Here is a 27337-nt window from a genome sequence, read left to right as displayed (position 1 = left end):
ACAGATATATCATGTTAAGGAGGGGTATTTGGGAAAAATACCAGTCAAGAGAATGTTAAATTTAGCGAGCCGTAAGGTGAGGGAAATTCATTCTCAAGACTGGTATTTTTCGCTAATACCCCTCAAGAACATGCTATATCTGTTTAATTACACCGAAATGTTAATATTCAAAACGCATTGATGATCGTGACGTTACAAGCGTCCAGTTGGATAGAGTATTTTTTGGCAAATACCACGGCATAGAGGGTAAAAAAGGCATATCCTTATGGCAAATACCATGGCGACATTAAAAAAATGAACAATATTCATTTGATACCAGTAAATTGGTGAAAAATACACTGGCTATCAACCAATCAAAACCCAGGATTCTTATATAAGGTGTAATTGTTTCTTAAATGCAATGAAATGTTATGTGATTTTTTTTCTATAGTACTGGACAGGATAAAACTTTACTCATGTCAAGTATTTCTTTATTTGAAACAAAGATAAATTCTGCACAATCTTTTGAAAAGTGCAAATTAAACAAAGACCAATAGGGGAAAATCAATGGTGGTTTTACACCCTTGAATTACCAGTTTTGATATTTAACTTTTTTTCTCACAGTTTCAATGTTCCTTGTAATAGAAACTTTTGTAGATCCCTATTAGATGAAAGTTTTCATTTGTTTGGGGACTGTTAGTCTACAGGTCTTTTATATTTTAATTGATAGAAGTTGTAATTTCTTGTATTTGTCCTCCTTCCAAGGCTTTAAATTGCTAATCTAAGGGCAGACAACTGGTTATTTATTCTAACCAACCAGGGGAGATAACTATCAAACTTACCTTGCAGATTTGTTTAGGATCTATCTCCTGGGACAGTTCCTTGATAATGATATCTCCAAATGCAATCACTATTCCTTGGCACTGAAAATAACAAGGGAGATATTAAAACATGTTTTTTTTTTAAATAAATGTAAATCATATTGACTATTTGATAAGCTACATGTAAAAGTTTGATTTTATCCTGTGGTTATGAAGCATTTTTCTAATTTTGTTTGTACTTGTATGGAAATAGAAAAATAAGGAGATGTGGCCACGGAGACATGAATACAACAAGAGACCAAAGTTGGGGATGAGAGGCATCATATTCCCTTCAACAATGAGCAAAACCAATAATATATAGTAATCCCAAAAAGGCATGAGAAATTGAAAACAATTCATTGGAGGAAAAAACAATTACTTGATTTATGTGTTCTATATTTGATTTTGTATCACATAAAAAGAATATAATTATCTACATGAAAAAATAGTTTTTTGTCATTTACTCTTTAAGGAATTGTATTGTACTATACTTATTTGTGTCAATATTATAAAAAAAAAATAAATACAAGTAAAAACAAAATCCAAACTTAAAAGATATAAATTAATTACTTCATTTGCCATGGATGTAGGTAGAATGTTGCATGCTTTTTCTAACAAAGCTTTGATGGCTGCAGCTGTCTTATTTTCCTTCAAAGCTTCAGACAGGTAGTTCATTAAGGTCTCACATACTAAACATCCTTCATCACTCTTCACTGGGTTCTCTGGGGAAAATAATAATATAATGCAAAAATAAAAATAATAAAGTCCAAACATATTCATACTGTGGATTCATTTATGATTTGTGTGTATCAATTTTTGTGGATTTAGGAAAACTTACATGTTCTTGGATATTTAAATTTGGGGTTTGGGGTAAGTCTGCATACATTCCTTTAGAAAATTTGATTTGTTGAATATTTAACTTTGTTGTTCCCTTGTAACCACAAAATCAACAAAAATTAGTATCCAAGAATATTAATGAATCCACATTACTTAAATTTACACGAGTTGATTACTGAAGAGATTTCTCATAAAAGATACCTTCAGACATGCATGTTCTTTAGACATACCATGCTTATCAAAAGTGTCAAAATAAAATATATGTAATTTTATCATTGAACTCTATAGGCCTGAATCAAAACAATATCACATTTTCATGTCTGGAGACAGACAACAGTTGTGAAGAAAGAAGTTTTCTGAACTTTGACCCATGTGCACCCAAGTCAGCTTTTGTTTATGTCACAAATGGATATTTTCCAAATATATCAGAAAAAAATTATAAAATAAGCAGCTGGTAACAGTAACAAAGCCAAGCACAAACCTACAAACTTTTATATTCTCAACAATATCTTAAACATTCAAAACTTTGATCTATATTACTGTATTTTTTTTGCTTATAAAACTTCTGTAATTAAATGGTTCTAGAGAATTATCTGTTTACAGAACAAACACTTACTTTTATTCATGACTGGTTCACCTTGCAGAAGAATTCCAGATACAGGTTTGGGTAATGTTTTGATTGGTTGTGGTATGAGAACTGGTTCCCCTCTCATCAGAATTGCTGGTAAAGACTTGACTGAGGCAGTACATAATCCAAGTGACTTGCATACCTCAGATGGTTTGACTTCTTTGAGTAAAAGGTTGATTATCAACTGTTCATACTGGTTGACAAATGAGATACATTCTGTGCTGATGGTGCTAGGCATTAGACTACACACTTTGTCAAGGGCTTCTTTAATCACAACCTAAAAGTAAACAAGTTTGGGATTAAATTTTACTCAACACAATTGATTTATCATAGTCAAATGTCCCCCGAAAACATGATTATCAGAGTCCAACTCCAACTAAAACAGAAATTGTCAAATCTAAATAATGATACAGTAAGCCTGTGTTTATTGCTGTATACAGGGTTTCTGCTGGCGGTCGCCATTTTCGCAATTTGCGAAAAAATAATAATTGTGGTGATTAAAATTCGTCATTGTCGAAAGAATTTGGCGAAAGAAATATATATAACGATTTATTTTCAGCCATCTTGTTTATTTTCTTTTTTCGGGTTTCTCTGAATTCACCTTGAACTCGTTAAGATTTTGACAGAAAATCAATAATCAGCTGATTGCATTCATAGCTATCGACATCAAAGGATTAATTAATAAAGGTGTTGATTGTATGATATGACAAAATGATATAGTTAAATGGCTTCTGTTACATGTCACAAAAGCCATTTATTAACCACTTTACGACGCACGTGTTTGAAGCAAAGTTTTTACGCTTCCTCTTCTTCTTTCAATGATAGTTCAGAAAAGAAAATCGTTGTTATGACGAAAAATGTTCAAAAGCGAGAAAAGTCTCTGATTTAAAACTATATCATTTAACTTTCATATAGATCATTTATTTGAGTGGTTACTTCAAAGTTGTTTCAGTGAGACACGTGTTTCAAGCATATAGTTTTACTTATTAACGATGGTCTAGAAAGAGGGGGAATAGGAGGGGTCCTGATCCCGAAATCCCGGGCTTAAAAACACGAAATCCCAAGGTCCCGAATTTAAATAAAGTAAATCCCGACGTCCCGAAATTCGAAAACAAGAATTCCCGGATCCCGAAAGGGTCAATCCCGACGTCCCGAGCTTAAAAAAACCCGATCATTGAGTCCCGATAAAGGTCCTATCCCCTCTCTAGAAAAGAAAACTGTCGTTATGAAGAGATCTATGCAAAAGGTTGGCATGAGAGTAACCCTTCAATGTAACGATTACACCTTACACGAGGGATAAATTCCATGAAATAGGATGCTTCGTTTTGTTGTAAAAAACACTTCTTATACAGGGGGGTGTCTGGAAAAAAATAATTAAGTGGCGAAAAAATATATTGTTTTGGCGAAAGAGGTGGCGAAAAAAATAATTCATCCAGGGGAAACCCTGGCTGTATATCATCTATATTTTTCACTATTATTTTGTACATAATCAGGCCAGTTGTTTCCTCCTTTGGAATGTTTTATATTTGTCATTTCAGGGCCTTTTAAGAAACCTTCATCTGCCATGATTACAATTTTTACAATTCTGAGTTCCAAATAAATTCAAAATTTAGCATGTTTGCAATTTCCAATCCCAATTTTGATTGGCTGATCACGATTGTCTCCCTTGGGAGTTCTGAAGGTTACAAACAGGGAACAATATTTTTTGTGTGTAGAGCTTAACAAAATCATGTTATAGAGCTTTATACACGATCATGATCTTGCAATATTTAGAAGGGGTCAAAATGGTATAATTCACACCTAAATCATAAAAGTTGGCAGATATGTAGATAATCACACCACAACTCCTTATTTTGATATTTTCAAAATTTACTAACAGAATCAGGTAATCACTATACAAACTGAGGCACCTTATTAAGAGTGACAGGCACATACTGAACTAACTAACTACCGATTTTTTTTACCAGAGATTTGTTATTGCCTAACTGTCTTTCTATGGTGGACAAGACACATACTGAACTAACTAACTATAGACTTTCTTACCAGAGATTTATTATTGCCTAACTGTCTTTCTATGGGAGACAAGACACATACTGAACTAACTAACTATAGACTTTCTTACCAGAGATTTGTTATTGCCTAACTGTCTTTCTATGGTGGACAAGACACATACTGAACTAACTAACTATAGACTTTCTTACCAGAGATTTGTTATTGCCTAACTGTCTTTCTATGGGAGACAAGACACATACTGAACTAACTAACTATAGACTTTCTTACCAGAGATTTGTTATTGCCTAACTGTCTTTCTATGGTGGACAAGACACATACTGAACTAACTAACTATAGACTTTCTTACCAGAGATTTGTTATTGCCTAACTGTCTTTCTATGGGAGACAAGACACATACTGAACTAACTAACTATAGACTTTCTTACCAGAGATTTGTTATTGCCTAACTGTCTTTCTATGGTGGACAAGACACATACTGAACTAACTAACTATAGACTTTCTTACCAGAGATTTGTTATTGCCTAACTGTCTTTCTATGGTGGACAAGACACATACTGAACTAACTAACTATAGACTTTCTTACCAGAGATTTGTTATTGCCTAACTGTCTTTCTATGGTGGACAAGACACATACTGAATAACTAACTATAGACTTTCTTACCAATGATTTGTTATTGCCTAACTGTCTTTCTATGGTGGACAAGACACATACTGAATAACTAACTATAGACTTACTTACCAGAGATTTGTTATTGCCTAACTGTCTTTCTATGGTGGACAAGACACATACTGAACTAACTAACTATAGACTTTCTTACCAGAGATTTGTTATTGCCTAACTGTCTTTCTATGGTGGACAAGACACATACTGAATAACTAACTATAGACTTACTTACCAGATATTTGTTATTGCCTAACTGTCTCTCTATGGTGGACAAGACACATACTGAAATAACTAACTATAGACTTTCTTACCAGAGATTTGTTATTGCCTAACTGTCTTTCTATGGGAGACAAGACACATACTGAAATAACTAACTATAGACTTTCTTACCAGAGATTTGTTATTGCCTAACTGTCTTTCTATGGTGGACAAGACACATACTGAAATAACTAACTATAGACTTTCTTACCAGAGATTTGTTATTGCCTAACTGTCTTTCTATGGTGGACAAGACACATACTGAACTAACTAACTATAGACTTTCTTACCAGAGATTTGTTATTGCCTAACTGTCTCTCTATGGTGGACAAGACACATACTGAATAACTAACTATAGACTTACTTACCAGAGATTTGTTATTGCCTAACTGTCTCTCTATGGTGGACAAGACACATACTGAACTAACTAACTATAGACTTTCTTACCAGAGATTTGTTATTGCCTAACTGTCTTTCTATGGTGGACAAGACACATACTGAATAACTAACTATAGACTTACTTACCAGAGATTTGTTATTGCCTAACTGTCTCTCTATGGTGGACAAGACACATACTGAATAACTAACTATAGACTTACTTACCAGAGATTTGTTATTGCCTAACTGTCTCTCTATGGTGGACAAGACACATACTGAACTAACTAACTATAGACTTTCTTACCAGAGATTTGTTATTGCCTAACTGTCTCTCTATGGTGGACAAGACACATACTGAATAACTAACTATAGACTTACTTACCAGAGATTTGTTATTGCCTAACTGTCTCTCTATGGTGGACAAGACACATACTGAACTAACTAACTATAGACTTTCTTACCAGAGATTTGTTATTGCCTAACTGTCTTTCTATGGTGGACAAGACACATACTGAATAACTAACTATAGACTTACTTACCAGAGATTTGTTATTGCCTAACTGTCTCTCTATGGTGGACAAGACACATACTGAACTAACTAACTATAGATTTTCTTACCAGAGATTTGTTATTGCCTAACTGTCTTTCTATGGTGGACAAGACACATACTGAAATAACTAACTGTAGACTTTCTTACCAGAGATTTGTTATTGCCTAACTGTCTTTCTATGGTGGACAAGACACATACTGAACTAACTAACTATAGACTTTCTTACCAGAGATTTGTTATTGCCTAACTGTCTTTCTATGGTGGACAAGACACATACTGAACTAACTAACTATAGACTTTCTTACCAGAGATTTGTTATTGCCTAACTGTCTTTCTATGGTGGACAAGACACATACTGAACTAACTAACTATAGACTTTCTTACCAGAGATTTGTTATTGCCTAACTGTCTCTCTATGGTGGACAAGACACATACTGAACTAACTAACTATAGACTTTCTTACCAGAGATTTGTTATTGCCTAACTGTCTTTCTATGGTGGACAAGACACATACTGAACTAACTAACTATAGACTTTCTTACCAGAGATTTGTTATTGCCTAACTGTCTTTCTATGGTGGACAAGACACATACTGAACTAACTAACTATAGACTTTCTTACCAGAGATTCGTTATTGCCTAACTGTCTTTCTATGGTGGACAAGACACATACTGAACTAACTAACTATAGACTTTCTTACCAGAGATTTGTTATTGCCTAACTGTCTCTCTATGGTGGACAAGACACATACTGAACTAACTAACTATAGACTTTCTTACCAGAGATTTGTTATTGCCTAACTGTCTTTCTATGGTGGACAAGACACATACTGAACTAACTAACTATAGACTTTCTTACCAGAGATTTGTTATTGCCTAACTGTCTTTCTATGGTGGACAAGACACATACTGAACTAACTAACTATAGACTTTCTTACCAGAGATTTGTTATTGCCTAACTGTCTTTCTATGGTGGACAAGACACATACTGAACTAACTAACTATAGACTTTCTTACCAGAGATTTGTTATTACCTAACTGTCTTTCTATGGTGGACAAGACACATACTGAACTAACTAACTATAGACTTTCTTACCAGAGATTTGTTATTGCCTAACTGTCTTTCTATGGTGGACAAGACACATACTGAAATAACTAACTATAGACTTTCTTACCAGAGATTTGTTATTACCTAACTGTCTTTCTATGGTGGACAAGACACATACTGAACTAACTAACTATAGACTTTCTTACCAGAGATTTGTTATTGCCTAACTGTCTTTCTATGGTGGACAAGACACATACTGAACTAACTAACTATAGACTTTCTTACCAGAGATTTGTTATTGCCTAACTGTCTTTCTAGGGTGGACAGGACATATTCACACAGGACACATTCTACTGCTGTAACACTGGATTCTACAATTTATCAAATCATATGTGTTAGCATTGAGAAGCACTGTTGAACTGGATTCTAATACAAATCAATTAACAAGTTAATTAGGATAAATTACTTTTCCTTTTAAAGTTTATGTGTCAGAGAATGAAAACCCAATGAAGAATTTTCTTAGGACTAGGATAGGTAATGTTTAATGGTATATAAACATTAAATACAAATTATGTGCAAATTTTCTTTGTCACTCACTTAAATAAATACTTTCTAGTAATTTTCTCAAAAAATTGACTGACACAAAACCAAACTGTGTTATCTCACTAAATATTTCAAGTCTTCAACCCGCTCAAATTTAAAAACAAAATAAATCTACTACTGCAGAAACTGACTTACTGATGTCTGATTTCATTGGTGTACATAGTCCTAACTTGTCACACACAACAGTGGGATTGAGTTCTTGTTTTAGGAGTTCTAGAATGGCTGGAGCATACTGATTGATGAAAGATGTACACTGGTCCTTCAATCCCCCAGGTAAACGGCCACAGAGCTGGTTCAAAGCTGCTTCTATTTGGGCCTGTTTATTTAAAATAGATCACTGGTAAAATATAAGACACATGCAGATATATATTTAGATAAGAAGATCATTACAAGAACAGAGTTTCAATGTCCTCAGCATTGTACATATTTTATCTTTCCAGGAGTAATAACAATTAATCTTTAAAACAATTTATTAAAAATAGGAATGTGTCCCAAGAACACTGATGCCCCATCCTTACTTTTTTTTCTATGTTCAGTGGACCATGACAATGGGATAAAATCTCTAATTAGGCATTAAAATTAGAAAGACCATATCATAGGGAACATGTGTACTAAATTTCAAGTTGATTGGACATTAACTTGATCAAAAACTCTCTTCACCAAAAATTTTAACCAAAAAAAGATATTGGCTCTCCCTAAAACAAGTACTTCAGTTCCTACTTACTGTTGTAGCATTCTTGGCGAGGATAGAATCAAGTTCATTCATAGCAACCTTACATATATCACAATATACACCTGAGGTCTTCACTGGTTTGGTGTCGTGGATAAGCATGGCAGGAGTTATGTCCAGGGCTATAATGGGTTCTGATTTAGTCAGGGATACAACAGATATTGCTGGCTGTTTCATTTCAACTGCTCTACAGAATCCTACAAAGCTACACACTGTTTCAGGGTCCTAAATATAGATAAGAAATACAATATTAGTTTCAGGGTCCTAAATGTAGACAAGAAATACAATATTAGTTTCAGGGTCCTAAATGTAGACAAGAAATACAATATTAGTTTCAGGGTCCTAAATACTGTAGAAACTCTAATTTTCCTGGGGTTAACATTTCGTGTTTTTGTGTCTTAATAAGATTTCATGGGGATTTAATTTCGTGGATTCCAATAAATGGAAATGATATTATATAAATATTAAATTTTTGTGGGGGTTTTAATTTCGTGGATATATTCTTTCCACGAAATAAAATTAAATTAAATCCTCCACGAAAATTTCTGCTTATAGACATGAAATACAATATTAGTCTTCGATCTTCAGATTGGTTAAAAGTCTTATTCTAAAATTATTAGCTGCAAAATATCAATTGTTTGTGCATATAATTGTTGTATATCTAAGATAATAGTCATATTTATAAAGCTGTTACCAATTCAATGCTTACTCAATTTCTAAATCCTTGATTGTTTCCCAATCAATTCTTATTTTATCAAAAAACTGAAATATTTCTGTAACAGGCTTTATAGAGTTTACATTTTTGAAAAAAAAGAAAACAGGTTGACATAAAAATGTTCTATGCTGTAGAAGAACTTACCAACTCATTTGCCAACAACTCAAAGAGGACTGAAGCATACTGATCTATCAAACTGGAACACTGAAAAACAGTAAGATAATGTAATCTTGTAGTGCATGTTTTAATATTTTGGTATTGGTATGATAGCCCTACAGCTTGAAACAATGGTGCATACAGAATTTCCCAAACAGGAAATGGGAAGAGAGAGATAGTTTAGCTGAATTAGAAATGTCCACACTACCCTCCAAAAGTCCCCTAATCATTTATCTGCCATTAACAGTAACTGATATTAGTAATGTAAACATCTGACAACTTATTTGTTCGTGATTTTTGTAAAGTAGTTTTGTCATATATCTATTTTTACCATTGCATCATTTCTTTTTGTATTACAAATTTAATTGAATGCATTAAGTTGTATTACTCACAGAAATTTGTAGAGGGAAAGGACATTTTATTTTGCTTTTTTGAAAACAAGAAATAAACAAATAATAGTTAACTTTGCAGCCTTGATCACACTGGACTACAAAGTAAGTAAGGGTGGCTGGAAATCAAATGAAAGAATGTCACAACATCACAGTAAGCTTTAAATAGTTGTAGAACTGATGTGGTAGATCAGAAACATAAATGTATTTCTCTTACCTCACTGGCTAAATCTCCAAGTCTGCTACATAATTCTTTCTTCACAAAGTCTTTAATTTTACCCTGAAAATCAAATTGTAATCATTGATAATATTATACCAGACATTGACCAAACTAGAAAGTATGTAAAGTAAAAAATCATTCAAATATAGAACAAAACTGATAGTCTGAAAATTAATGTAATTCATTCGAAGGAACTTGCTTATATATGTAATGGAATCCCTTTATAGGAATACTCTACTTTCCACAGTGATGTAGTTATGACACTTTTTTTATTTCTGAAATATCAGACATACCTGTGTCGAAGGGTCTCTATCAAGAGACTGGACATCGTTCATTACATTTTTGCATACATCACATTCTTCTTGTCCTCCAATAGCTTTCTAAATAACAAAAAAAACAAACATTTTTGCATTAACTTCAATCCCCTGTGTTGCACATATTTTGTATTAACTTCAATCCCCTGTGTTGCACATATTTTGATCTATGCAAGGGCAACAACTTACAAAGACTCCTTTTTTGGTTCTTTAAAACTATTTATAGATATCTTAAAAAATTAAACCTTGAGAGCAAATACAAAGCAATTTCCAGTATAATTAATGTTTCCAAGGGACATAACTCTTTTAATTGTTCTGAGATTACTAGTAATAGACCAGCCATTCTGGTATGTTAGTTAAAACATAAAATCTATAAATCTTGTCAAATTTTCAAGATTTCAATATTCTGTATCAATATATGTCTTCAAAAATATTTACATTTCTTAAATCATCAGTCAAAAAAGAAATCTTTGATTTGATGATCATTCACTTGTTGTTTGCTTACCGTCCAGTGGCAAATATTTCATGTATGTTCACAACAAATTTGATGTAAAGATTATTAACTGTACCTTGTTAAATTTCTTGAATGTTTCTTTATTTTGCATCCTGATTCTCAAAGCTGTAAACAAATCTCCCTTGTTGTTACAGAAACCTAAAATTCTACAGGTGGTTTTGGGATCCTGGAAAAGAAATAACAAATATTTGATCACATTTTTTCATTTTCCCTCCCTTTCATAATATGTTTACTCTCACCTTCAATAACTGTATTACATTTACCAAGTAGTGCTGTTACAAACTACTATATCTTAAGATTAATCTGTTAATATCGCTATATGTTTTACCCATTTTTGTGTCTGCCCACACTGGTAGAGCAGGAAACAGCATACATAACTTTTATTCATGAGATTTTCATTGCAGGCAAACAAAATATGGATACAATTTTACTTCTGTCTATATGTATAAACCAATCTCAAGCTGCATTTTATGAAACAGTTACATCTGGGTAAACGATATCAATGAACAATCGATTCTTTCTGTTATTTAATAGCATTTGAGGTCATTTGGCGTAAAAAGTATCTTGAGTTGTTTATTATTAAATAGTTACACCGTTTCATCTGAGTAAAGGACGTCAATCAATCAGTTCCCACAGTGACGTAATAAGCGTTGACACATGTATAGGAAATTAACCTGAAAGTGTATGAAACTGTCTATTCACTGTTCTTATCATAATGGATTCAAAATTTTAAGACAAATGAAAGAAAGTCATTTTGAGTAAAAGTTCCCCTCTTCATATAAAATGTGCTTCTTGCATTTTTGTTGCTTGAATTCACATGAAGAAAGTTACTATTTTATATTAGTCCTCTTACAACTTCTTGTCCCAGGTACTGTAAGATTTCTGGTGTGTATTCCTCTACCACAAAATTACACTGAAAAATAAAATTATAGATAAATATCATGTACAAATTACTAGGATGATGGGCAGAAAATTTGGACTGCCTAAGAGGAGAAGTCTGTAAAAAGTTAATAATACTGAATTACTTCAAGAAGAACAACCCATTGATCTAAAGTAATAGAGAATAGCTCATACAAGACCTTGGGGCTAAATAATCTAAAGAAGGAGTTTCAATAAGACCCTAAAATCACCATCACTTCCCACAAAATCTTTAAATGAGTATTGTATGGCAAATATGACCATATATCATAAACCGAAAAACATATTGCCCATAAATGGGCATTAAAAATTATATATATATAGGCTAATCATTCCAATTTTTTAAAGGAATTTTGGAAAGGTAAACTAAACTATTCATGCTATTCTTACCATGCTCTTGATGGATTCTAGCTGTGAGCACAGAGTCTGCTTCAGCATAGCTTCTATCTGTTCCTACAAAGAGAAGTGAGAAATATATAATACAAAGTGCCAATCCAATAAATAACTCTTTTTTTTACAACAGAGAATATTTTATTTTTTACAACAGAGAATATTTTCAACACATTTTCCTTTTGTAAAACTACAGATTTATAGGGCCAAATTATGAGTTAGTGAACCAACTATTTTCACTGAGTCTTACAAGAAAACAGAGAATTGAGTTTTTTTATGTTATTGCAGCCTTAATTCATTAGATTTTCTTTATCTTGACGGTGGTATCTCACCCAAACACAGCAAAATTGATCTATACAGAAAAACACACCACTAGTTGGAAAAAAAAAATGATGTCCCTAGGAGTGTGATTCTAACGACACTTAAGTCAATTTAAATTTAATTGGAAACAGCTATCATAAAAGATAGAAAATATCTTTTTATTTGAATCTTTATGAAAATGTATCTCCTTGCTACTTTTATTTAGAATTATGGAATGTTGATTTTTGGACATTAATTCTTAGTGATAACATAATTATTATAGTTATGCCCCGCTCGTGTATGTAACTATGTTTTAGATTTTAACAAGAGAAATTTATGTATTACTGAAAAATTATTACACCAGGGTTTTCGATATCACAAACTAGTCAAAACATTTACTAAATTTTATCATCGGTATAAGGACATCATTCGTAAATATAGCTCACCATGCAGACTTCTTATACGTTCAGGTATTTCACATCCAATTTTTTATGGAAATATTCTTTATAAAACACAAAGGTGTCAGTATTCACCTCAGAAACTTACAAAACCTTTGAATAGACTGATTAAGAAGGGATATAGTTACGATACTGTTGTCAGGTCATTAAAGATTGCATATTTTTGCGTTAATATTGATTCACTTATAGGGTTTTTGCATCGGAACTAAACACACTTATTCAAAAACCAGTTGTTGGCATGACACGGGTTATGTTCTTCTCATATATGTTATGATGGTATGATACTAAACCCCTAACAGGAAGGATTGTGTCTGATGTTCATATGCTGAAATCATAATCTTTCAGTCAGGTTAATTGAAGTCTGGAGCTGGCATGTCAGTTAACTGCTAGTAGTCTGTTATTTATGTATTATTGTCATTTTGTTTATTTTCTTTGGTTTCATCTTCTGACATCAGACTCGACTTCTCTTGAACTGAATTTTATTATGTGTATTGTTATGCGTTTACTTTTCTACATTGACTAGAGGTATAGGGGGAGGGTTGAGATCTCACAAACATGTTTAATCCCGCCGCTTTTTTGCGCCTGTCCCAGATCAGCAGCCTCTGGCCTTTGTTAGTCTTGTATTATTTTAATTTTAGTTTCTGTGTACAATTTGGAAATTAGTATGGCGTTCATTATCACTGAACTAGTATATATTTGTTTAGGGGCCAGCTGAAGGACGCCTCCGGGTGCGGGAATTTCTCGCTACATTGAAGACCTGTTGATCACCTTCTGCTGTTGTTTTTTTCTATGGTCGGGTTGTTGTCTCTTTGACACAATTCCCATTTCAATTCTCAATTTTATATGCTATATCAATATTTCTAAAAATTAGTGCAATAGCCCTATAGTACAATTAAGAGATAACTGTATTTACGCATCGCCAGGTAAACTAAATTTGTGACAGTTAAACTACCGATGGACGTCCTTAAACCTTAAAATACAATACAGTTATCTCTATTCTAATGCATAACAAGTTCATAATTAAATTTCAATCATTATTTCAGTATAAAACCTTCATTTAAGAAAATTCTGAGAAAAGATGTTATCTTCTTTGGTCCCTACACTAGGTGACATTATAGGGATGCTTCCGGCGTCAAACAAAAACACCTGGAATTTTCTGGCTTCTGTGCAGCTTGAGAATGTATTAAAATTTGATAAAAAATTTGAAAGGGTTCCGCGGAACCCAGTGTCTCGCCTACTTTTGCTGAAATTCACAGACTCAACAAAATGAGGAAAAAAATCAATAAAAATATTCCTCTTGATACTATCTTTTGATTTTAAGTAGCTTCTGTCCAAGTTTAGTAAAAATCCAGGATAGTTTATGAATCTAATAAATGTTAAAAAATTTAACTGCAGACTGTATGTAATGTTAACTGGAAGAAAACTTAGTCCATTTATAAGTAAAATACAGATACACAGGTACAAAATATTATCAAAATTTCCTTCTAAATACTAGCTTATGATCTTAAACAAGCTTCTGTCGAAGTTTGGTACAAATCAAAAGTAGCAAAAGAAAGTATTTTTTTTTTTTAAATTTAACCACAGAGTGAACATGTTATTTCCTGGTAGAAAATCTAAGTCCATTTAAAAGTAAAATACGGAAAAAATGGATTTATTTTTTTTACAAAATTTCCTTATGCATATTATCTTTTGATCATAAACTAGCTTCAGTCTAAGTTTGGTACAAACCCAGGATAGTTTAAGAAAGTTATTAAAATTTTAAAAACTTGAACCACAGAGTGTATGTAATGTTTCCCCGCAGAAAAACTAAGTCCATTTATAAGTAAAATACGGAAAAAATGGAATTATATTTTTACAAAATTAACATTTGGATACTATCTTATGATCATAAACAAGCTTCTGTCCACGTTTGGAAGTAATCCAGTATGTTTTAAGAAAGTTATTAAAATTTCAAAAACTTTAACCACAGAGTGAATATAATGTTTCCCTGCAGAAAAACTAAGTCCATCTATAAGTAAAATACGGAGAAAATGGAATTTTATTTTTACAAAATTTACTTTTGGATACTATCTTATGATCATAAACAAGCTTTTGTCCACGTTTGGAAGTAATCCAGTCTAGTTTAAGAAAGTTATTAAAATTTCAAAAACTTTAACCACAGGGTGAATATTTGTGGACGCCGCCGACGACGACGCCGACGACGGAATGTAGGATCTCTTAGTTTCGCTTTTTCGACAAAAGTCAAAGGCTCGACAAAAAGTAGATTTTTTGATGCATCATGTGAGTTTTATGGCTTGTTAATACAGAAATTGCATGTCAATACATTCAGCAATTCAAAATGTCAGCTTCCTTAGTTACAGACAAGGAGATAAAGAATTTTACACTAACTGTCGTCCAATCAGAACCATTGATACAAAATATTTGCATTAGAACTAGATATATACCTGTGTCTCATTGCTGACTATCATATTCTGGACATCTGAGAAGAAATTTGTACAGTCTGTACATACGTCAGCACTCTTTGTTGATGTTTCCTACAATTAGAAAAGAAAACTTAGGTTTATCTGCACTAAGAAGCATGACTTGATGCTATAACTCTGACATGCCATTTTCAAAAACTTTATTTGCCATTTGGCAGAAAGTAAAAAGATGGTATACTCTTTTCAAATTTATACTTTTCTCTAATGGTTAATTTATCTTTTAATCACCATCATGGTGGTTAACTTATCTGTTTTTCATTGGTTAAAATTAATAATGACCTCAAATCTTGTTTTCTCTGAGTTCACTTTCAATGTATCATGCCTGATGATGTCACACAAAAAGAATAAAGTTTGCCTACATAATATTATTGTAAGTCATTATAAGAGAAACAGTTTTTAATCTTGACTGGTATCTTAAAATTTTTAAAACTTGACAAAGCTCTCATTGATAATTTAATTTTATCACACTCCATGCAGCTTTAAAATCATTCTTTAGCTAACAGGTAGTAGACAGAGTAATGTCTGGTAATAAGATAAACTTATGTCTTCCATTGATGTATTTTAGATTAAAAAGATTTGTAGGATAGAGATGACACACCAGTACAGTAGACCGTTTCCATTTTGATACTGAGATATAGATTACACCACTGCAACAAGTGAGTTACAATATTTCTCCACTCGAGACAGTTAAAATTCCATATTTAAAGCATGAGGCTTTTGGAGCTTTCTAAATAATTGAAATTTAACTGTTGAGAGTAGATAAATATAGTAATACACAAGTTATAGTGGTGGAATCTGTTTCTCTGAATGGTTTTTATCCTTCCTTTTCAAAGATTGATTTAAGAATATTGTGTTCTTTATAAGTAACGTAACCAGGCATGGTCGACTTTTTTCATGACATCACAATAGGAAACTCAGAAGAAACCAAGAAAATTAGACGTCATAATTAAAATTGACTAATCATTTGCCCAAAACAGACACTAGTGAGGAAAAATATTTTTCTCACACCCATCAAGAAATGTGAAAATAGCACAAAACTTATAGCAATAAAGTTCAATACTTGTCATTTGTGTGAATGATGACAATGTAATATGTAAATACCTGTTTTGATATCTTTTGGTGTTGTACTAAGTCTTCAAAGCCAGTACACATCTTCAAAGTGGCACATATCTGTTCTGGGGTCTTTACAAAATAAAGGCAAATATTGAACTGGTATTGTATACTATCAATGGGACTAAATATTACCCTAAACTACAAAGCTACAATATTCTATGATTAATTTAATAGGTTTGAGTATTTTTGATAAAAGTTAATCCAGAAAAAAATACTTCAGGTGCAAAAAAAGTGTTACATTCAAATTTCATATCTACTGAGGTCAAAGACTGAGAAATATTGATGATAGTTATATTCATAGTATAGCCAAATTATGTGCCAAGTTATCAATATATCTGTTTAGGGTCTATACAAAATTAGGTAATTTTTATACTATTCAGCTTATGCAGCGTAAAGCAACCAACAATCAATCAATCAATCAATACTATTCAGAAACTAATCAAATGTGACTGAATATTACAAGATTTGCGTTAATCTTTTATTCCATCATCTATGAAAAACTTCAATAGCAAAATCCCAGATCAATTGTGTTGTTATATAGTCAACCAGTCTGAAACCAAGACTTGTTTATCAAAATGACATATCGATGACTAGTATTTGTCAATATTATTAATGTCATCTCAATATCTCAGGATCTTTAATCATAAAATAGTAAGACCTATTTTTATTGGACATTAACTGGTGATTACAATATTCTCCCAAATTGCTCCATTTACAGTCACAAGAATAGTTTGTGTTGATTTTGAATTAGGATTTCTTTCATGACGAGGATGGTGCATATATTCTATATGTACAATTTGTGTAATTCATGAGTAAAGTATAGGCTAAATGATATGTATAATGTATTCTAAGTTTTTTCTGAAATAATGAAGAGTTATCTCCCTTACCAGAGGACTCTTCAGCAAATCAATCAACAAAGGTAGATCTGTTTTGACAAAGGCAGTACACTGAAAAAAAGGAAATAAAATTAACAATATTTGGAAATTTTTATTTTATTAAAAATGATTAATTACTGGGAAAGAAATGTATATTGTTCCTAGGAATTTATTTATTTAAATGCTACATTCTTTATTTGTCATAATTTTTTTATTTATTGGATTGTTAGTTGAATTCCACTCACTTTCGTTTACCTGTTAAATTACATACCTTTTTACTTCACTCCAAGATTTGCTTTCACACGGTTATCACTCAGTTCTTATTATATATTATTTTTGAAATTTGAGTTGAAGTTTCGATCAACACATTTTGGTAGTTTTGAGAACATTTTTTAATTAGCAATATTACATTTCTGACTATTTCTTTATTTTTAATCAATCATTTTAAAAAAGAATACAAACTACAAGGATTTTCCTGATCCACTCTATAATGGTACGTAATTGATGTGTTAGTTTAAACATATTTTATTGTTCAAAATGACAAATGGATCAGACACAAGTTTTGCAACTCAGTACAGTCTTCTCAAAAAGATTTGTAATCTATTTTTGTCTTCAAAATTTTGATTCTTGACATGTAAAGTTCATTTTTTTCTTGGAGGAGGTCATATAAGTCGAACTGAGAATGAATTCATGAAAAAAAAAAACATAAGACAAAATAATTTGAGATACCCAAAGAGACATTTTCAATTTGAAACATTCCTGGTTGAGATCTCAAAAAACATGTTTAATCCAACTGTATTTTTGCTCTTGTCCAAAATCAGAAACTTTGGGTTTTTTTAAGTATTTTTTTAAAATAAAGTTCATTTGTATGTATCAGAGTTTAGTATGGAGTCCATTTCACTGAGCTAGTCTACATTTTTAATAAGGGGTCAGCTGAAGGCTGCCTCCTTTGGAATTTTTAGCTTCGTTTGACCTATGGTCAGGTTGTTGTCACATTGATACATCCCCCACATCCTATCTCTATTATTTCCTTGCTGCAAAATTACTCTCTATTTTCAATACCCTCCAAATGGACATACATTACCAATAATTTCCTTTAAACAACGCTGTTACAACACTTATGTACAGCTTCAGTTACCTTGTTTTTTAAATCTGTTCTGGTCAGAAGGTTACACACCTCATTCATGTATTCCTTTATTTTCTCCTGCAAAAAATATAATCATTTTATTAAAGTGAACCAGACCAGCAATGAATAAGTCATTATTAACTACTTTATATCATACAACAATCTTTGCATGAAAAAAGTAAACAGATAATAAAACTCTCAAAATGTCTGTAAAATAATTTTCATGAGTATTCAGACATACCATACTCTTCATTTGATCTTCTAATGTTATTATAACTTTTGTTGCTTAATTTTTCTTAACCCCATACCATATTTCTTTTATTTATTCTTGCATGGCAATTACATAAAATTACAATTTATATACATTTTTTTCTCTTGTTTTTGTACAATTTTGATATATTTATTTCTGACTACAGAACTGATATTGTGTAGTATTTTCTTATCACCTTGTCTACCATTTAATTTCTTTTTCCCTTACCTCTGTACCGCCTTGCTTTAACTTTTCCTTTGCTTCTGTTATACCAATCTTACAGACATTACATTCCAATGTCTGAAATAGACAAAATAATAATATATCCTTGTGTAGTTTTTTCTTATTCTTTTTAATTTGGTAAGAAATAAAAATATAAAACACTAAAATAATTTTCTTCTATAAGGTATTAAGTAAAATAGTGTTATATTACAAATAAAGAAAGTAACATTCTTTTAAAAAAATTTGGTAATGAAATACATATCAATGATTTTTTTTTTTATTTTACCAAGTCTAGACTCCCTATTGTAAAGATTTTCATAACAGCCCTTCTTCAAGTTAATTAAATAATGTATTCAGATTGTAATCCTCATTTTCTTTGTAAAGGTGAGAATAAACTAGTCCTGACATCCATTACCAGTTACCTGCAAAGTCATTATATCTAAATGCATCATATCTCAGGTCTTTTAATCCTTTATCATGTTTATAAAAGTTTTGATAAAAATATTTTATTTTAAATTTTTTTTGTGAATACTTATCCAAGAAGGACAACCCTAACATAAATGTGAGACTAACTATATTTGTCAAACAATACTTACATCTTTTGGTTTAATGATCTGTGTCTTCCATACTGTGTCTATACAATGTTGAACAGCCCCACATTTCTTGGCATTCAATGCATGGCTACACCAATAGGATGGCCCATACGAACACTCTTTAGTTCCAAGGAGACCAGGGTCTGCAAAGGCTGAAAGAACAAATTAAGAGTAGAAATAAATGTAAAAGTCCCGTACACCAATAGGATGGCCCATACGAACACTCTTTAGTCCCAAGGAGAACTGGGTCTGCAAAGGCTGAAAGAACATATTATAAGCACAATTTAATGGATAAGTTAACTACACCTGTATGACTAACAGCTATAGGTCAATGTGCGAAATCAATTTCAGTAGATTGTACTATAAAAAAGAAGATGTGGTATGATTGCCAATGAGACAACTATCCACAAAAGACCAAAATGACACAACCATTAACAACTATAGGTCACCGTACGGCCTTCAACAATGAGCAAAGCCCATACCGCATAGTCAGCTATAAAAGGCCCTGATAAGACAATGTAAATCAATTAAACCGAAAAAAACTAACAGCCTTATTTATGTAAAAAAAATGAATGAAAAACAAATCTGTAACACATAAACAAACAACAACCACTGAATTACAGGCTCCTGACTTGGGACAGGCACATACATACATAATGTGGCGGGGTTTTCATAGTAACATATTTGCCACTTGGTCTATATGAACAGTTGCTTAATTGACATTCTTACCAAATTTCCCTTTTTCTATAGTGGAACAGGCCTATATAATAATGTATGTAAATCATGGAAATACAACTATTATCTTATATCAATAAGAACATTTACATTACACAAAGGAATATAAAGAATCGTGTTATTTAATTTGGATAAAAGTTATCAATTGTTTTGCAGATCTATACATTTACATAAACAAATGTATATGTTATATAATATGTCATCATTCATATGGTTATTGAATATTTCCCATCCAGAGATTTTAAAACACGTTATTCAATATTTATAGACAAAGTCACAAAGTGTAAAAAATTGTTCAAAAAAATTTACAATCAATAATACCTACAACACAAGTATTGATTTATGGTGCAGATTAGCAGAAAGGCATCAATATTTTAAAAAGTATTAAAATCTTTTAAAAAACCCATCAAAATGGAAAAAAATAACACTTCTCTGAAAATCTATTTACATATTTCTGATGGTAAGCTTATATAAAGGCAAAAATTTGTATAAGTTGAAGGTTACCACATTATTCTTCATAATCGAAATTATATAACACTTGGACAATAAAAAAAATCTTTAAATAAAGAACCACATGACTGAGATGGTGTTCTATTGGGTAACATTGAAGTTGCATAACCAACGATTTTTAAAAGTACATGTACATTATATATATCAAAGAAACATAAAGTAAGAACTTGGGTGGAATCGGCCATTAGCATGACAGTGGGCAATTTATACTTAAACTGCATGCTTAAATTTAGAGTGACATGGACAACACATCCTTCCAAAACTGGTAAAATATATGGTCACAATGTCATGGCATTTATGTGGCCTCAGAAATATCTCTTTTCAGAAGTAACGTTGCTGCATATTTTACCATTTGACACAAAAAAACAGATGCCCAACTTAAGTATAAATTTAAATACAGTATATGGATGATGCCTACATCTCTACCCCCTTGTTGATCATTTTGGATGCGTTGTAAATTACTCTAAGAATGAACTATATCTAAATATACTGCATCCAATAATACGACAGCCAATAGCCATTTTAAAAAAAATTCTGGAGTCATTGTTTTATCTTTAGAAGTCAAATTGAATTGTTTTATCTTTAGATGTCAAATTGAAACAAGGAATTATTTGAATGTGGAATGATTTTTAATAATGGAAAATTGATTAGAAATGTTTGATAAAAATAACCCACATTAATAGGGTTAGCCATGCATGGCTATGGTTAATTTTAATTTCACTAATATTTCAGTATGAATTAACTGACCCCCCTTAGCCATGTACATGTGGTTAACCCTTTTAAATTTGATTAGTTAACATCATATATTTCTTCTCAATTTTCCAGAAGTATTCCAAATTTGTATAATTCCTTGTTCTAATTGCATTGACAAATGCATGTGTAAATTATGTTTCATGTCATTTAAGAGATAACTGTATTGTATTTGAAGCTATAAGGACGTTCATCTGTAGTTTTACTGTCGCAAATTTAGTTTACCTGGGAGACGCGGAGCGGAGACAGGTAAACGGGTATTTGCGACAGTAAAACTACAGATGGACGTCCGCAAAGCTTCAAATACAATACAGTCATCTCTATTCTAATGCAAAACAAGTTTCTAATTAAATTTCAATCATTATTTCAGTGTAAAATCTTCAATAAAGATAATTCAACAGAATTCCATGGTCTAGTGACTTTTAGCATCACATGACTGATCTTGACCTACTGGAAATAGAATTCCAAGGTCTAGACAATATCAGGGTCTTACATAAAGTGAATTTAACCTTAAAGGCTTATAGAAATAATAATTCAAGGTGTGGTGGATTTCAGCATCACATGCACATCACATGTTTTGGTAACTTAATTTTAAAGAATCAAAATTCCAAGCTCTAGTGAGTTCAGCTTTATGCAAGCAGCTTAAAAAACTTTGAGTCACATGTTTTGAACTTTAAATATCACCTGACTGAATTGCAAGTATATTTTAAGCACATGACTCGTGACAGAAGAACAATACATACAATAGTTTAATGACCTGACTGTATCAACATTTAAACTCTTTAACATGCTTTTAACTTCACCTTTTCAGAAAGTACAATTACTACACAAAAATACCATGTCTCTAGATCTTATCCAATCAAAATACAGCATTATTGCATAGGGTGGATTATAATACAAAGTGATGATACATCAGAAATTTAAATTCAACCGATTTTTTATCATGTTTATCAGATGTAAAAAAATATCTTATCTAACATATATCACCGTTTACATCATAGTTTACAATACAAAGAATGAATGAGTGTCTTAAATGTAACTATCTACATGTACTAAAACTTATTCCAATTAATTTTGGATGGTGATATATATCTTGGTCCAGACTTTATTACAGAAGTTTAAAATCATCTTGTATTTAAACAATGTTGAGGTCCCTAAATTAATATGGCAATATTAAGACATTTTCAACAAAAATTCATCAGAATAGACGTTTGATATATATTGATGTAAAAACTATTAAACATGATTTTCTATTTTTAATAATAGTTATTTTATTTAATGTTCAGTTGAAGACCATGTCCAGGTCCTGGATTTTCTCGCTGTGTTGAAGACCCATTGGTGGGCTTCAGCTGTTGTCTGTTCTTTGGTTGGGTTGTTGTCTCTTTGACAAATTCTCCATTTCCATTCTTAATTTTATCTTGGGTGGTTAACATGGTTAGCAAGGAATCTAGTTCCTTAGAAAGCTTTATTTATAAACAATTTCATCAATACAGTAGATTTGAAACACGAACAGCTCTTCACTAACTATTTAGTGGAAAACTTCTTTAGTTTAATTAAAATTAAGAATGGAAATAGTGAATGTGTCAAAAACACGACCATAGAACAGACAACAGCCGTAGTCACCAAAAGGGAAGACTAAAGCTATGGCTTACTCAGTTACTGTACCATGTATCCTGGATTTAAACAACAACTACAGATAAATTATTTGTTTTCATGAGAGAAAAAAAGAACATTATTGTATTTGAAAATTATACTTATGCTATTGATTTAATATGTTCCTTCCTGTAACAAGACTTTATTTCCTTAATCATATGAATTACATTTATATTTCAACATAACATCATTTAATTAATTTTCATCTAAATTTTTTAATGTTATTTGAGATTAGCTTTTAAATGTTTTAATTGTTAGAAATAAAAATATATATTACAACATATGAAATAGATATTACCACCTCTTAATTCTATAGCTGTGGAACAGTAGATCTTAGGTCCTTATGATGATAATTGAGAATAAGCAAACCATTTTTTTACTTTTTAAATTGTTATTTGGATTGAGAGTTGTCTCATTGGCACTCACACCACATCTTCCTATATCCATTAAATTTTTGGAAATAATAAGTGCGACCTGAACCTGGGTAGCAATTCAGAAAACATTTGAAAATTCGAAAAAAAAGAAAAGTTATCTCACTACTTACCAAAAGAAGTAAACGAAAGAATCACTAGAAACTTCATATTAATCAAGTCAACACAAACTCGTTCTTTGATTATATGATTGTTTGTCAGATGATGATCCAAATGTGCAGGCAGTTACTGTCTAGCAATTTATAAAGATTGCAATAGGATCATGTGATCGTTAAAATTCAGTCTTGCAAATCTTTAATGATGAATAGTAAAATTCATGAATACATGTATGGTCCTGTATATGTTGAAATATGGTTATTTCAAAGTGATCCTACATGTATAGGTATATGTACTTTATTTTCACATTCATATATATATGAAACATGACTAGTTAATAGTTTTTAGGTCAATGTTTCCCTCTAAATACAAATATGAAAGTGTGGCATGATTGCAATGAGACAGCTATGCACAAGAGATCAAATTACACAGAAATTAACAGCTATAGGTCAACCTACATCCCCTTCTGTCTTCAACAATTAGAAAAACCCATATTATATGTTCATGCAACTTGCAAGTTTATATGCCTATGATGAACAATATTTTTGAATAATGTCACAAATTAACCAAGGCCAATTGAACAGGCTACATGTACACAAATTTAAATGTAGCCTACTTTTATAGGTAGTCATGCTAGTTCAAGTTATGAACTTTATTTCCAAGTGAACAGACCAAGTTTTATATGTGCTGAATTGTAAGGACACACAGGTGAGGACACACAGGTAATTGTTCAAACATATCTATGACCCATTAGTGGCCTTCAGCTGTTTTCTTCTTTTTGGTTGGGTTATGTCTCTTTGACACATTCCCTTATTCCATTCTCAATCTATACTATGGTCTGTATAGATGAGATCTTATTTGAAAACATAGGGTAACAGTAAAACAATGAAATTTGCTAAACGATTAATTAATATGTAGGAAATCAAATATGAAACACAACAAACTGATGATTAATTAAAAAGGCGAATCAGAAATTTGACATGGAAATATGAGAGTTTGGAAAATTTAAAAAAATGGAAGGGATTGTTGATTAAAGCAAATTTGTATACATATTTTTATGTTTCATTTCCATCCGGTTAAATCACAACAATTAACAATGACCAATCAGACATTGTCAGAAGATTCTCCATTGTTTATTTATAAAATTAAAGATGTACATGTATGATGCATACTTGAACAATCCTAGTCATCTACAAACTAACAGATCAGTGTCAAGTGGACAAAGTTATGTTCAAGATTAAAGATACATTGTACATTGGAACTTCATAACACATACATATATATACAATGTACAGTTTTTCTGATTGGGGTACTATCAGGTTTTGTACATGTAGGTCATATGATGACTAAACTTTTCTCAAATAATTCATTTAATTAGTGTAGCTTTATAATCATTACATTATTCAATGCAATAATTTTGGTTTAATACAATGTACCTGTTCCTGAGGATAGAGGATAAATGTGAGGAATAAAACTTAAATCTTTTTTAAAAGCCTTCCTTCTCGTAGGAAATGCACATTATTAAGCCTTTATACATCTTTTACTTCCTCCAAAGAAATTCAGAAAACCTACATTTTCTGAAGTATTATTAGTCATCCATTGTAATGTTATAAGTTTGAATCTAGAGGATTCTATAATATGTTTCATGTACATGTATATGTTACGATTAAATGTCTTTAATAGTTTCAGGTAATAAAACATTGTATTTTTCTCCCAGTTTTCTGCTTCTTCTTTGAAGTTGTAATATTTATTCATGAGTACTCCATTGTACTTAATACATGTACTTATGCTTGTAATGTCTAATTACAATAAATATAATAACTAGTTAAGAATAAGGTGCATGCTTGGTAAATGTAAAAAATCTCACATTCGGTAGGAAAACAATTCACACATTAGATAAATATGGATCTTTATGTACATGTACAAATGTAGGGAAAATAGTCACAAATCTCACAGATCTATAGGAAATTGTGTTCATGTTTGTAAATTTGCTTTAAAGTATTTCAAAATTCATTGCTTTCTCTTTTTTTTTTTAAAGTAAAATAATACAATGCATCTATTCATGTAGATTTTTTCCTAAATTCTTAGTCATAATTATTTGGACCAGGTGTGGTGCATGCTGTTCAATACATTTTGTAAGTGCAGTTTGTTTGGAAAACTGTCATTGTCATATTTGAACTAGTGCACCCTATCATGGTTTGCAGAAATGGTAAATGTACATGTATGTCCCTTACGCAGCCAAGGAGTCAAAATCCTCTTATAGCTGACTATGTGGTATAGGCTTTGCTCATTGCTGAAGGCCAAATGGTGACCTATAGTTGTTAATGTCTGTGTCATTGTGGACAGTTGTATCATTGGCAATCATATCACATCTTCTTTTTTATATTGACTATTAATATTGTGTTTTATCCACATATTATGGTTTTCCTGCTATGAAGAATGCATTTAGACATTTAGACGTCACAATTTTCATTCCAAAAGCATGCTTAGTAAAAATATACCTTTTTCATTATTTCGAAATCTGTGCCGCTTGGGTCGAGAATCTGCACCTCTCGATCTATTGACATCATACAACAATCACTATTCCATACACCTTATCGCTAATCCCGGCTGACCCGGTCGCTTGAACTTTTGACGTCAACAACAATCACTTTTCCATTGTGGCGTCAAAGATTTTATTTATTGACGTCAAAATTTTACACGAACCTGTGTAATATCCATGCAGTAATGGCAGACAAATAGCGATAAGGTGTATTATATTAACTCCCAATAAAAAAAACCTGAGGCTTAGTCATTAAGCATCAGATAATTTCTATAGTGACGTTATTACAGAAACATTTGTGGTGAACAGAAATGGTGGACAAATAGCAATAAGGTGTGTTCACATGAAGTGAGAAATCATGTGATCTGACCATTATTTCATAAATGGCAAATGTATATTATTTTGGTCTGTAAACATGATAAAATAATCAATATATTATATGCACAGTTTTAAAGAAAAAACACAGTATTTATCGAAATTTGGAGTAATGAAAAAAATACACTGCTTCCCTGTTTTCAGATTGTATGATCATAATAATAAACTGTGTTTTGCTGTTGACTGTTGTGTAAGGACACAAATTATTTAGAAATTAATTGAAAGCATAATTTAGTATTTTTAATCTTTTCAAATTGGTAAACATGCCAAAATTTACTATCCCACTACTTACCAAAAGAAGTAAATAAAAGAATCACAAGAAACTTCATAGTTCTCAAGTCAATAAAAACAAGTTCTAAAAGTCATATGATTGTTTGTCAGATGACTAGGATTACGCAGTTACTTCCCATGAATATCAGAAGATTGCAATGCGATCATAAAATGTTATACAAAAAAGTAATAGCTTTTGAAAGAAGCTTGCCGGTGAATACTATATAAAATTCTTCCTGTCCATACGAAGATTAAGGTGCAACAAATGGAACTTTTTAACGACCTTGACTGGCTTGCAAGGTCGAAGATTAAAGTGGTTCGGGTGTCTTCCACCATCTTGGATTTTGAAAAAGCAGATAACTTTGGTCTAGATATTTGATAAAATGTACAAATTT

At 31.6% G+C, this 27337-nt stretch overlaps 1 protein-coding gene across 2 annotated transcripts in view; it reads right to left on the bottom strand.

Annotated features, from left to right (window-relative positions):
- The window catches only part of LOC134726025 (prosaposin-like), a 30566-nt gene extending 3465 nt beyond the window's left edge, over nt 1-27101 (bottom strand). The window contains exons 1-19 of one of the 2 annotated variants that reach the window (XM_063590386.1): nt 26965-27101; nt 19584-19732; nt 18994-19065; nt 18528-18593; nt 17402-17461; nt 16503-16583; nt 15366-15455; nt 12164-12226; nt 11709-11768; nt 10911-11021; nt 10321-10407; nt 10025-10087; nt 9407-9466; nt 8542-8772; nt 7953-8133; nt 7500-7585; nt 2293-2581; nt 1410-1561; nt 822-902 (exon numbers count right to left, since the gene is read on the bottom strand). In XM_063590386.1, the coding sequence (XP_063446456.1) occupies nt 822-902; nt 1410-1561; nt 2293-2581; nt 7500-7585; nt 7953-8133; nt 8542-8772; nt 9407-9466; nt 10025-10087; nt 10321-10407; nt 10911-11021; nt 11709-11768; nt 12164-12226; nt 15366-15455; nt 16503-16583; nt 17402-17461; nt 18528-18593; nt 18994-19065; nt 19584-19732; nt 26965-27001 (2019 nt within the window). In that variant the 5' untranslated portion in view covers nt 27002-27101. Of the gene's footprint in view, nt 1-821; nt 903-1409; nt 1562-2292; nt 2582-7499; nt 7586-7952; nt 8134-8541; nt 8773-9406; nt 9467-10024; nt 10088-10320; nt 10408-10910; nt 11022-11708; nt 11769-12163; nt 12227-15365; nt 15456-16502; nt 16584-17401; nt 17462-18527; nt 18594-18993; nt 19066-19583; nt 19733-23772; nt 23871-26964 lie in introns of those variants that run through there. The other variant, XM_063590387.1, reaches the window with a different exon arrangement.
- Between the last annotated feature and the right edge of the window lie 236 nt (nt 27102-27337).

This window comes from Mytilus trossulus, chromosome 7 (assembly GCF_036588685.1).
Source record: "Mytilus trossulus isolate FHL-02 chromosome 7, PNRI_Mtr1.1.1.hap1, whole genome shotgun sequence".
NCBI lineage: Eukaryota > Metazoa > Mollusca > Bivalvia > Mytilida > Mytilidae > Mytilus > Mytilus trossulus.
The sequence above is the reverse complement of the archived record's forward strand: the minus strand, read 5'-3'. Positions and strand labels throughout refer to the sequence as shown.